Source organism: Aquarana catesbeiana, linkage group LG10, assembly GCF_042186555.1.
Source record: "Aquarana catesbeiana isolate 2022-GZ linkage group LG10, ASM4218655v1, whole genome shotgun sequence".
Taxonomy (NCBI): Eukaryota; Metazoa; Chordata; class Amphibia; order Anura; family Ranidae; genus Aquarana; species Aquarana catesbeiana.
Window position 1 is genome coordinate 81413271 of NC_133333.1, and position 12979 is coordinate 81426249.

At 39.5% G+C, this 12979-nt stretch overlaps 1 protein-coding gene across 13 annotated transcripts in view; it reads left to right on the forward strand.

The window, feature by feature from the left end:
* LOC141110752 (uncharacterized) overlaps positions 1-12979 on the forward strand; it is a 263647-nt gene that overhangs the window by 153203 nt on the left and 97465 nt on the right. For all 13 annotated transcript variants that reach the window (XM_073602320.1, XM_073602329.1, XM_073602321.1 and 10 more), the window contains 6 exons: positions 644-670; positions 1394-1505; positions 3756-3854; positions 4956-4978; positions 6918-7026; positions 10825-10844. In XM_073602320.1, coding sequence (XP_073458421.1) covers positions 644-670; positions 1394-1505; positions 3756-3854; positions 4956-4978; positions 6918-7026; positions 10825-10844 — 390 coding nt within the window. The remainder of the gene's footprint in view (positions 1-643; positions 671-1393; positions 1506-3755; positions 3855-4955; positions 4979-6917; positions 7027-10824; positions 10845-12979) is intronic.

The following is a 12979-nucleotide window of genomic DNA, read 5'->3' on the forward strand; positions in this document are numbered from 1 at the left end:
TTATTTTTTTTTCTCATTGTACCTTAATTTTTTATTTATTTTTTATCAATTTTATTGCTATCTCAAGGGATAAACATCATCTTTTGTGATAACATTGGCCATGGCATGTCCTCTATTAGACCCCATATCTTTCCTCTGGCCTCCAAAGTATCTGATCAAACCAAGATCGATTTGATCAGATGCTTTCACAGCTGGTAATGGCTTGTTCACAAACTGGATCTGACAAAATCTCATTGCTTCCGGTTTCTTACATCACACAGCGGGGAAAACAACATAATTTCCTCTCATCATGTCCCAGGAAGCAAATGCTGCCAGTTGTGTCCTTACTGCTTACTGGGCTCCTTAATAGCCCATGAAAGATGATGGAAGGAGGTAGGACCCGGTTCCTCTACCTGTAAAAGTGGTTCAGTAGCTTTAGACAAAATGGCCAGTTGAAAAAACTGATACTGGGATCGCGGTTGCAGCCTCAATTTAGATCCCAGTATAATGGGCTAAGGATGGGAAGTGCTTAATTGCCCCATAGCATGTTCCACCAAAAACAGCTCTTTCTGTAAGTTATGCAAAATGTGCCCATTGTCACTTAACTGACAAAATAACATTGTTATAACTGTATCTAACATTTTTTCTTTTTGTTATTTCATAGACCAAACCCACCCTACCTTCACCTCCAGTAAGTTGCACAAGCTGTTACCTGTATAAATAATTATTTTATGGGATAAACTGCATTTAGTGTCTGTCTGAATATATCCCCCAAAGATAAATCATCTGCCAGTACATGTTCTTGGACTCTGGGAAATGTGCCCAAAAAAGTCAAGCAAGGGCAAAAACTAGTCAACCAGTAGTGCATGCAGGCTTCCTGAAGGTATTATTTTCCTCATTGCTGACACATAGATACTTACATAGATCTCTGGGTAGAAGTCTGGGTGGAATCTTTAACAGCTTTTTCCTTACTCGTGTCAGATCTGCCTCCCTGATGGTTGGTGATCTGATAAATGTGGGGTGATGATCAAAAAACAGCAGGAGAGGTGAAAGAATCACAGATTCACAGAATGCATGAAGCAGAAACAGAGAGATTCTTGCACTACCTCAGGTCCAGGCAGAAGAATAGTGAGTGGAACAGCAGTACAACAATTCTCACCAAGCCCACAAGACAGAGTCAGCTTTAGAAAATCTCACATTGCAGACATACAGCTATGAGGCAGTGGTCACATGTCAGGAACTTTAATAATGTATCCTCCTTTTAAAGTGATGGAAACTGGGAAGAAGAAATGAATAGCTTTGGGTGGACTACTCTTTCACTTACTGCTAACTAGTTTCCTTTTAATTATAGTAATACAATATTTTATACATATATGTATGTATTTACTCATAATTGTATGTTTGTTTCCAAAAGCCACCATGCTTGGATGTATTCTGTCCACCTGTATCTTGTAAGAAGGTAGATGCGGTTCCAGTGGTAGTTGAACCTTCTTCTGCCACTCGCTGCTGTCCAGTTTTTGACTGCCGTAAGTTGAAATATACAAAGTAATGTATTGTATGCTAACACTGTAAGGAATACTGTTCAGGAACCATTTATTTCAAATCTTCCCAATCAATTTATTCACACTTTTAATTTTACTGCAAAGCATAGCAGAGATGTCTTGAAACAGAAGTATATATTTAAATTAAAATCCCCCCAAAAATACAGAAAAGGGGTTTATTCCCAATGTAAGGATAGTAAACCGCAAGTCATCCTTTATGCAGTTAAATTAACGAAAAATAATAAAATAACTTAAAATAATATTAATTCTAGCTGCCCACTAGAGATAGGCTGAACACTCCTGGTTCCATTCACTCCAGAGCTCTAGAACAGCGCAAAAGTTTGGACCCAAACGACAAACCCCATTGAAGTCTATGGGACCCAAACTTGAAAAATCAAAATTTCCCTTTTTAAAGACTTATATGCAAGGTATTGGTCATAAAAATGGTATGGGGGCCCGGCTTCTGCCTCGGAGAACATGTACCAATGCAAACAAAACTTTAAAAAAAAGTTAATTTTCAAAGGAGCAGTGATTTTAATGATGGTTAAAGTGAAACAATAAAACAATAAAAATGAATTCCTTTAAATATAGTGCTTGGGGGGTCCCCATAGTCTGCCTGCAAAGTGGCACATATATACCTTGAATAGAATCTGCTGCAGCAAAACTGACATTTACAAAGAAAACAAATTACATGTAAATTGATTTTCCCTTCAAGCTTTCCTTATTTTGTGGTTTGGGGAGCCAGTCTGTTCAATGAGGCCACAGTTTAGTGCACTCAGAACAAGATGAGAGTTTTTTGGGATAAATTCTGGTGTCTCTGGCACACTGCAAGGAAATAACAAATGTTTGCACCACAGTAAGCAAGCCTTATGTGAAGAAGCCAAATGTCTCTTTCGCAGACTTTGGATAGAAGTAACAAGTGCGGAAAAATTGGGCTTTGGGTGTTGGTGGTGCCTTCCCCCAGTAACCTTCTAGAGGTACTCTTGATGAAAGCAAGGTACAGCAGAGTAAAACATTGAAATTTGATGCCCCGGTCAAACAGTTGCAGAAGAATTGGTCTTTGGGTGTTAGTTGTGCCTTCACCCCATAACCTTCTAGAAGTGCTCTTGATAAAAGCAAGAATAGGCCTTGCTGTAAAAAAAATTAATTTGATGCACTTGTCAAGCAGGTGTGGAAAATTGGACCTTGGGTGTTAATTGTGCCTATGAATCCTATACCAAAAAAATTACTTCAAGATGAAATCAACACTCAAAAAGCTAGGCAGCCTAGACAGTCTTGCAGAGATTCCAGATCCCAATAACACTTAATCAGCGACATCGGCATCAGGGGCTTGATAGCTGCTGCTAACCCAGGACTGATTCATTTTGACAAATGTCAGCCGGCCAATGGAATCTGCTCTTTTATCTGTCACAAAACCTCCAGCAGCACTGAATGCCCATTCAGAAGGCATGCTGGATGTAGGGCAGCCCACTAGCTCAAATGCATACTGGGCAAGTTCTGGTCAGTGGTCACCATTAGGTGAGGTGCAAGGCTTCATCTAATTAGGACCCTAAAATGCACTGTGAAGTGCTCAGTGCATTGTGGGGCGCTTGGAAAGTGAACATCCTGACGAACGCCCCGCAAATTTGTGTGTTCGCAGCACAGGTGAGCAGGCGATGTTAGGGCCGAACTTTTTCTTGGCTCAAAGCATTCACCCAACATTACTGTCTACATCCGTAACAGGCTAATTAACCATCAATGCAGCATATGGGAATCATTACTTCACTCACTTAGTAACACTTTAGGAGCAATAAAAAGTCTAACTAGAAAGGTAATAGTGAGGTGGAATTAAAGCTGAACTCGGGGCACAAACAGACTAATCACCCTGCACCAGAAGAAAGCAAAAGTGATCAGTTTTTACAGGAACCTCCTGCACCAGCTCCTGCAAAGTTTCACACTGGATTATCACACAGATCAGGCAGATACATACAAACGACAGGAATACACTTGCCTCATTTGTTTATATTTTATTTGCTTAGCACGGAGATCAGCTTTAAAAGAACAAAAATATTTTTACTACATAAGATGGATTGTTCTGGGTTCCTTAAAGCCTACCTCAGCATAATCTCTCTATTTATGCTTTACGTTTAATTTTAGAAAAGCATTTTCTGGTTTATTACATACACTGTTCAAGGTGTTGTCAAGTCTATTAGCTTTTCTATACCATTATTAATTGTTTTTGCTCTTTACATGCAGAATGCCAAGAGCAATGCAAAATTCCCACATGCAGCAGTGACAGTCCACCAGTGCTGGTTGGAGACCCTGAACTACAGTGCTGCCCAACACTTGAATGTCGTAAGTGTCTTTATAGCAGCAAAGTAATTGTGAGCAGAGGGAGCTTTATAGCAAACCTCATCTAAATGATAAACTGTCTTTGCTACCCTTAGAAACCATTCAGCTTAATTTTTTGCAATACAAATATCACAAGTGACCGTAAAAATTCAGATGATATATTACCCTCATTAGTTACACTTTATATAAGCACCAGTTTTTCACACTGTGATAGACTTGTGAGTGTGAAAGCCTGGCCTAGCCAATAAAGCATGATGATGCCTGTACTGCTGCAGTAAGGTAGAATAAAACTGTCAGGTCTCAGCTGTCTCCAAAGAGAAGGAGACTGAAATGATAAGGTCTCAGCTGCCTCCCAAAGTCTATGGATTACGTAGCAGTCATCTCTTTTGCTAACACTTTTGCTACATCATTGCTATAAAAAAGAGATTGCCACAACATCAAGTCAGTTAAAGTATATCCTTTGACTGGATTATTATTGTACTTTGCAAATCATAATACTTTCAGAACTAGTGTTTCTCAACTTCAGTCCTCAAGGCGCCCCAACAGGTCATGTTTTCTGTCTTTTCATTATTTTGCACAGGTGATTTGATCAGTTTCACTGCCTTAGTAATTATCACACCTGATTTATCTGAGGGAAATCTTGAAAACATAACCTGTTGGGGTGCCTTGAGGACTGGAGTTGAGAAACACTGTGCTAGATTATATATGTGTTACATAAAGTTATTTTATTTTATTCTGACAGTTCATTACTGTTAGCTACTGAGTTGGGGGGTCGCTCATTGGCATCTTTGTCTATTTGGCTCTGCTTTCCCAGCTACCCCCACCTGCTCCAGCCATAAGTTTAAATAATTAAAAATGGAGTAAACAGAGTAGCACTCCGTGGCAGAGGTATAACCAGGATTTGCAAAAAGAAGATTTTTTATGCCTCGATTGCCATATGCCTAAACATGCATGCTTCTGATGTTAGTTTTCCTAAGGCAGATATTACTTAAAATGAATAACAATTGGTTATTGTTCCATGTTACACTTTGTTTTATTCAGTATTGCTTTGGTAACATTTTCTGATGCTGATTTATGTACTAAGATTTTTTTTTTCCTTTTTAGCACCTCCACCAACACCACTTCCTGTAAGTTTTCATCAGTCTAAAAACTTCATAGCCAAGTCCAACCAAAGCTCATACTTTAATTTTGATTGGACATTAGCATTTTTTTTTCAGGGGGTCCTCCAATGGCAAGCTATTACTACCATTCTCTCTTAGCACCTTCTCTCCTTATTGCTAATATAAAAAAATGGGTGTCACGTTAACGTTGGTAAATACTATGTGAGCATGAGTCTCAAGTAATAGGAAACGTAGTGAGGTGGGTTTAGGAAGAATGGGTGGGAATATCTGATCATCAGAGTCTCCAGGAAAAAAGAAAAATAAGAAATATCTGGCCACCAGAATCCCCAAGAGATAAGAAACCACTCCGATGTTGCTCATCCAGTCTATATAATTTTTGGGTGAACTGTTCCTTTAAACTGTGCCTTTTCGGGGGTGAGGATTTCAAGAGATTGGCCCTATTCATTGGGAAATTTGCATGTGGTAATTATCATTAAATATATATATATATATATATATTAATATATTGAAATATTCTGAAAAGTTCTTCAAATTGTGAATATATATGTGCTGGCAAAGAGCATGCTCAGTATGTTTCCAAACGTTACGGTATAATGCCCCATACACACGGTCGGACATTGATCGGACATTCCGACAACAAAATCCTATGATTTTTTCCAACGGATGTTGGCTCAAACTTGTCTTTCATACAAATGGTCACACAAAGTTGTCGGAAAATAGGATCATTCTGAACGCGGTGATGTAAAACACGTACGTCCGGACTAGTAGCCAATAGCTTTCATCTTTTTATTTATTCTGAGCATGCGTGGCACTTTGTGCGTCAGATTTGTGTACACACGATCGGAAATTCCGACAACGGATTTTGTTGTCGGAAAATTTTATAGCCTGCTCTCAAACTTTGTGTGACGGAAACTCTGATGGAAAATGTGTGATGGAGCCTACACACGATCGGAATTTCCGACAACAAGGTCCTATCACACATTTTCCGTCGGAAAATCCGACCATGTGTACGGGGCATTCGAGATTTTTTGCAGAACACACGTGATGTGTGCTTTCAGTGGCATATTTTATGTCATTATGTAACGCATAGAGATTCACTGTTATAAAGCCTTCATGATCCAGCTCTGTAGCTTTATGTGTGATGATGGTTTGTACTCACTTAGTCCCCTTTAAGTAGTTTCTCAAATCCAGAAATCTGCTGCACTGGCCTCTCTACTGGGTAGGCTGTTCCTGGCTTGTCTTGATGTCTTCAGCTAAGCCTAGCTGAGGCTGGGCTGAGTGAAGATTTGAAGCTTTTTTCTTTTCGCTCTCTTGCTCTTCTGCCCCAGTAGCAGAGTCCCCAGCACAAGGGTCTTCTCCAGATGACTAGACACCAGACTCTGCTCTAAGACTGCAAGTCTCCTAAATATTTTTTGGTTGTTTCCCAACCTTCTGGACCCTGCCTACCAGGGGATTGGTGGAGACTCCATAAATATTCATGCTGCAGCCTTTATCCCTCCACCCACTATGTTGTTGAAATATCCAGAGAGTTCCAGAAGACAGGGGAAACTAACAGAGCCACAGCCTTTGAAGCACTGCACAGCTTCCTAAACAAAATTAACACATGCTCCTCTGCCTACAGGGGAGCCAAACTAAATTTACCCATGCTAGCAACAGTGAGGGTGCTACACAAGTTTGACATAAAATACTCAGGATCAAAGGATTGCATTATTCAAATATCAGTTTCTTGGGAGAAAATACTAATTCTACAGTGCTGGGGTGATTATTATTGTAAATGTTGTATTTTTAAAAGGTTAAATAACAATGCAGTTAAAATGCCCTACACACCTTTATGAACTGACTCTAACCTAACCTTATTTTAGCTAAATAGGTCTTTTGGTGATAATTGTACTCTATAACATTTCCCTATGACCGCTCTAATTGTACACCTCTTTTTATATTGTAGCCTCCATGTAGCCGAATAACCTGTGCACCTGAACCCACATGTGATGAAAATGAATATAAGATTCAAAGTCTAATACCAGATGACCCTTGCTGCAAGACATTCCTGTGTAGTAAGTGCTACTATTTTGTTTTGTTACGTTCTTTATTTGTCCGTATGTGACAGTGAGCTGTAGATGACAGCTCAATCACAGATCTGGGAGTGCTGATGGAGCACGCCCCAGAATTACACGGTGAGGCATACCTTTTATGTGGAAGATGGGCGCTGAGGCTCACCCACCCTACCATTGCATATATGCTTACAGCAGTCTAAACAGTTTAAAGGACCCAGACAAACAAGTACAGAAACATTATAAATAAGAATCCCACCTATACAAGCTTACAATTTAATTAAGGAAAATCTGCTGCCAGGCTATTCATTTCATCAAAAATTTTCCCATAAGATTATATGTGGATTTAACATATCCAAACATCCAAAAGGTCTGAGACAACTAATGGGCCCCACCATCTTGAAATTTATGTCAGCAGACCCAGCAGACTCAGAGCTGTCACTCAAATGACACTATATAGTGCCCCATTCTGCATTAACCCCAGTAGCTACATAAAAGTTTATAGGGAGGTAGGGAGGGTGGAGTAGCTGGGCCAGCACAGTCAGTAATGATATACTTCTAGAAGAGGAGAGAGCTATGACATGGCAGGAGAGAGGGAGAACTGTAGGGAATTAAAATTGTTTATGGAAAGGAAAAGTGGTGCTGGGGATTAGGTTAAGGCTCTAAAGTTTACAAAGGAAAGCATAGTTCATGGAAAAGAAAAATTTTAAGGCTCAGCAGAATTGTCACACATTAGGGTAGTCATGGATATTTCCTCTGAAAAATATTTCACTAAATCTGTGGAATGATGGTTGCTTATGTGACGCCAGTCATACCTTTTGTGCTGGTTCACACCAGGAATCGCACAGGAACGTGCTGTGTGTTCCTGTGAGATTCACATGCAATTCATTTTGTATGAGCAGAAATCACACCACACTGCACCAAAAATAGGGCATGCAGTACTTTTGGAAACTCACTGCAACTGTATTGCATGATACTTCTGTACCATGCAATCCAGTGCAGGCAAACTCATTGTGTTTGTGTCCTGTGTTTTGGGGTGTCCTAACTTGCATTACCTCTGTCCCTGGTGGTGGCTTGCCATTTCCCCACTGGACGTGGAATCAAACAAATTTGGCTCCTGTGTATATGCCATCAGGTTTGTTTAATAAAGCAAGGTGCTGAAAACCATAACATCTGCACCTGTCAATCATCTGACATTTTTAAATTTGGGTCGGTTGCTATCAGTTGCTGCACTTTGCATGTTTGCAGTGTCTTATTGAATAAACTTGTCATATTATTTGGTTGCTGATATTCAGTTATGTATATACAGTATGCTATACACTGTTAAAAGTTGCTTACTGCAGTATCCTGGCAATATATGCAATATTCATTACAAAAATGGAGTTTTGGACCCCACTTTTTAACATGGATCAAAGCATTAAATAATAAACCCAAAGCCTATATAAAATATGCTGGATCCAAATCTGAAGCCTTTAATATCGAAAGAGGTACCCGACAGGGTTGCCCATTATCTCCCTTATTATTTGCCCTTATACTCGAACCCATGGCCCAATACATCAGAACAAACCAAACTATAACTGGCATTGAAGTAGGAGGTATTACACACAAATTATGTATATTTGCAGACGATATATTACTTTTTCTATCATCACCACAAGTCTCTGGTCCTAACTTAATACCAGCTCTTGATGGATTTGCAGCCCTATCCGGCCTTATGATTAATCCTAAGAAATGCCTAGTGCTTAATATTTCACTCACAAACATGGAATTGATCCCGGCTAGGGCTGCACTCCCATTCACATGGGCAGAAAAATCAATCCCATATCTTGGAATTCATTTAACAGCATCTCATTCTGACTTATTCTCAACCAATTATCCTCCTGTATTAAGACAGATCACAAATCTAATAAAACAATGGTCGCAACTTCCTTTATCCTGGATAGGGAAGATTAATGCAATCAAAATGACTATTCTACCCAAATTGCTTTATCTATTCAGAGTCCTCCCTATTCCAATTCCTTCCTATTTTTTGAGAATAGTACAAAAAAGAGCAACTTCGTTTATATGGGGCTCTTCTAAACCACGTATACCTATACACACACTACATCTTCCCAAAAATAAAGGAGGCCTGGGATACCCTAATTTTACTAACTACTACAGAGCAGCACATTTGGCCAGTCTGTCCAAATATCATGCAAAACAGGAAATCCCATTATGGGTATTTATAGAGGCTTCAGAAAATGACCCTCTATTAATATCAAATTTATTATGGCTTGATCCTAAAGACCACTTTAAAATTCATAATCCCATAACTAAACACTTCTTATCTCTCTGGGATAAACTAAAAACCAAATATCAGTTACAATCTCCACACAATCCTCTCCTTTCTTTTATCAGAAATCCGGCCTTTTATCCGGCATGGATCTACCCAAATTCTTTTAAAGCTTGGACAACATCAGGCATTCAGACACTAAATGACTTCATAGCATCTAAATCATTCCTTTCATTCCCATCGCTTAGAGAAAAATATGATCTACCAAACTCTGAGATATTCAGATATCTCCAAATCAAAAATTTCTATACACCATTCCTAAAGGGGGATACACCATTATCCCAATTATCCATTTTTGAATCAATCTGTACAAAAGATCCATTTGCTAAAGGTACAATTTCATCACTTTATAATCAATTATATGGAGTAGCAAATCTTAATAGACCCTCTTACGTTCAGAGGTGGGAGGAGGACCTGGGACGAACTTTAGAAGACACAGACTGGTCTAACATATGGCTCACATCTAAGTCATCCTCACCCAACATCTTAGCACTGGAGACAAATTATAAAGTCCTAACTCGCTGGTACCTTGTACCCGCTAGAGTGGCAAAATATTCACCTAATACCTCAGCTCTTTGTTTTCGAGGATGCCCAGAAATAGGCACATATTTACACATATGGTGGACGTGCCCAGTAATCCAAACCTTCTGGAAGGAAGTCTTCGTGATTGCATCTAAAATATTTAAAAAAATAATACAACCAGATCCATATTTAACTTTATTTAATCTAAAACCCGAATGGTTAACACTCTCTCAATTCAAACTTATGATCCAACTAATAACGGCTGCAAAACAAACAGTGGCCAAGGCATGGAAATCTCCTACATTGGTACTAGCAGAAACAATTCACAGAATGAATAATACAATGTCCCATGCTAAGATGGTAGCCATCGATCAAAATCAAATTCCAAAATTTGAAAAACTTTGGCATCCTTGGATAAAACAACAGTTCCTGTCAAACTTCAATGACTCTGTCCTGTTGCCATGGTAACAGATTAAATGACTTACAGAGACACCCATTCTAAGGCTTCAAAGAGAACTAAAAAGAATAATAAACTGACAACCTTGTGGACCATACCTCTACCTTTCAACCCTTTTTCTTCTTTCTCTTTCCTTTTCTCCACCTTACGATTAAAGCTCATTATCAGAATTTATTTGACCTATATACACTCTACTTGTAAACAATATGTATAGTAGGTATAAATCATTTAAATACCTACAAAAGTAACTAAGGAAATGATATATATCTTTAATTTAGGTTTACGTGAACCCAATGTTTAATATTTGAAATTTCATGATATTTACCTATATAAACCCTACTGTAAAACAATGAGCTTACTTTATAGATCCTTGTAAACTTACTTTATGTATCTTTATAACATTGTATACTCAATAAACTTCTTTTGACAAGGAAAAGTTGCTTACTGTATTTATGCTAGATGGTAATACCATATTCTTTTTATTTTTCAGTTCCTAAACCAACAACTCCTGTAAGTACAAGGAGGGTAAAATATTACAAAATGCAGGTTGAGCTTTAAATGACAAAAATAATTATGTGTAATCAGGCCCTACTGCATAACGATTGAAGGCCTTCTGGCTGGTTGTAAACCCTTCCATATATCCAGTGAAGTGACTAGGCTTAGGTGATATACAAGGATGAAATAAATCCTCCTACATAAGCTGTTTATTTGCAGCCATCACTTACCTACAGCCATTCAAAGTGCACAGATTGCATAGAATTTTTGATTGCCAGAAGGCAAACAGCAGGGATCTGATGCCACACACTGCATACCTCAGAGGAGAGCTGAGTGTATTTAGAGACGTGAGTGGAGGGAAGGGATATACAATCTCATAGGGAAACGTGCACATCTGAGTCTGTCAATCGCAAGCTGTGTGCTGGAGCTTCTCCTCTCCCCATCCTCCTCGATCCCTTGGAGTTGGCACAACCTGTCAGAAATGGCTCATGCAGATAGGAAAGAAATCAGACTGCAGTCAGAAACCACACTCAGCACTTTGGATTGAGGCAAGTGCACACTATAGAAAGATATTTTTTATTCATTTTTCATGTCAGAGTTTTACAACCACTTTAGGTCGTGTTTGAGGCCATTCTAAAAATATAAAACTGTACATACAGTACATTTTGTGTAACTGAACTCCAGATGAACAGCTAAAGAAACAGAATAAATACATACAGTATATGGAAGCTGTTTTACCTACCAAACAATGTATATTTCTGTCAATCCGGTCCTATGATTTGCACAGCTTTGACAAATAGCACAGCCCCATCTGTCAGGGCAGGATGCCCAAAATGTATCTGCTGCAGTTGTATAACTACACTAATTACATGTTTTGTCTAACTCCCAGCCTTCGATGGAACAGGGAAACGAGAAGCAGCAGGCTTATGAGCTCATTCTCTGTCACTCTGCTCTCTCCTTCTATTAGAAAGGACACTTGTTCTTTGATTGGCTCCTTGAGCTGCTTTTCCATCTTGCAGTCTGAGTTCTGTTTTACGGAAACTGCAAGAGACTAATACCAGATTAAATTGAACCCCTTCTTGCTGCCGCCTCCCGGCCCTTGAATTGAATTTAAATGCTGGGAGGCGGGCCTTTCTGATCATGTGACTACTGTGATTGGCAGTCAAAGCGGTCATATGATCGGAAAGCTCCTGGTCGCAAGTATGCATCGGGAGCTTTCCAGTACCCATTTGTTACTGTGTTGGGAGCATGCAGGGAACGTGCTCTCATCACAGTAATGTGTGTACCTAGGGACGCAAATTAATCCCCACCTGCAGGGAAGTCGCATATATGCGCAAGGTCGGTGGGAAGAGGTGAAGCTACTTCCACTTCTTGCACTTGCTAGCATGTCACTTGTCCTTGAGCTGCATTAATGTGTGTTTTTATATCTGCCTGGAGTTCAGACTTCATTCTCAGCGAATACAATATACAAGGATGTATGAAAATGCTAGTGACATACTAGAAACCCACAGACACACACTCAGGTCGAACTGGATGGACTGGTATCTTTATTCAGCCTTACCAACCATGTATCTATGAAACTATTCAGCATTAAAGCCCAACTGTGGGCAAAAAAAAATTCCCCATGCAGTGGGGCTATGCCCACACTGCGTGGGTCAACTGCTTGTTTTTTCTAGGGGTGAGCACAAAGTTCATACTCACCTTATCCGCCAATCCTCTGGAAAACCGTGCTCCCCCAAGGTACAGTGGTGGACTGTTCCTCTCTATGGAGCATGCTCTGAGCATGCTAACATCAGGAACAGTCCATTTTCAAGACTGCTGGAGCACAGGGATGCCGGACTGGTCTTGTGTGGGTCAGGTAAGTATATCTCCGCTGTCTGCTCCCCTAGAACAAAATGAGCAGTTAACCCATGCAGCATACCCCCCAACTTTTTGAGATAGGAATGAGGGACACCTATTAGCAAAAATATGTAGGCATAGGACACACCCCCTGCCACGCCCCCTCTTAAAGGAGATTTATACGAAAAAAGCACTTTTTTAGCACTATTCCCTTATACCGGCTTTTAAAATTTACAAATTCAGCAATTTAGAAATTGTATGAAAGGTTTAGCACTGGGAAACACTTTTTTTAAAGATAAAAAGTCAATTTC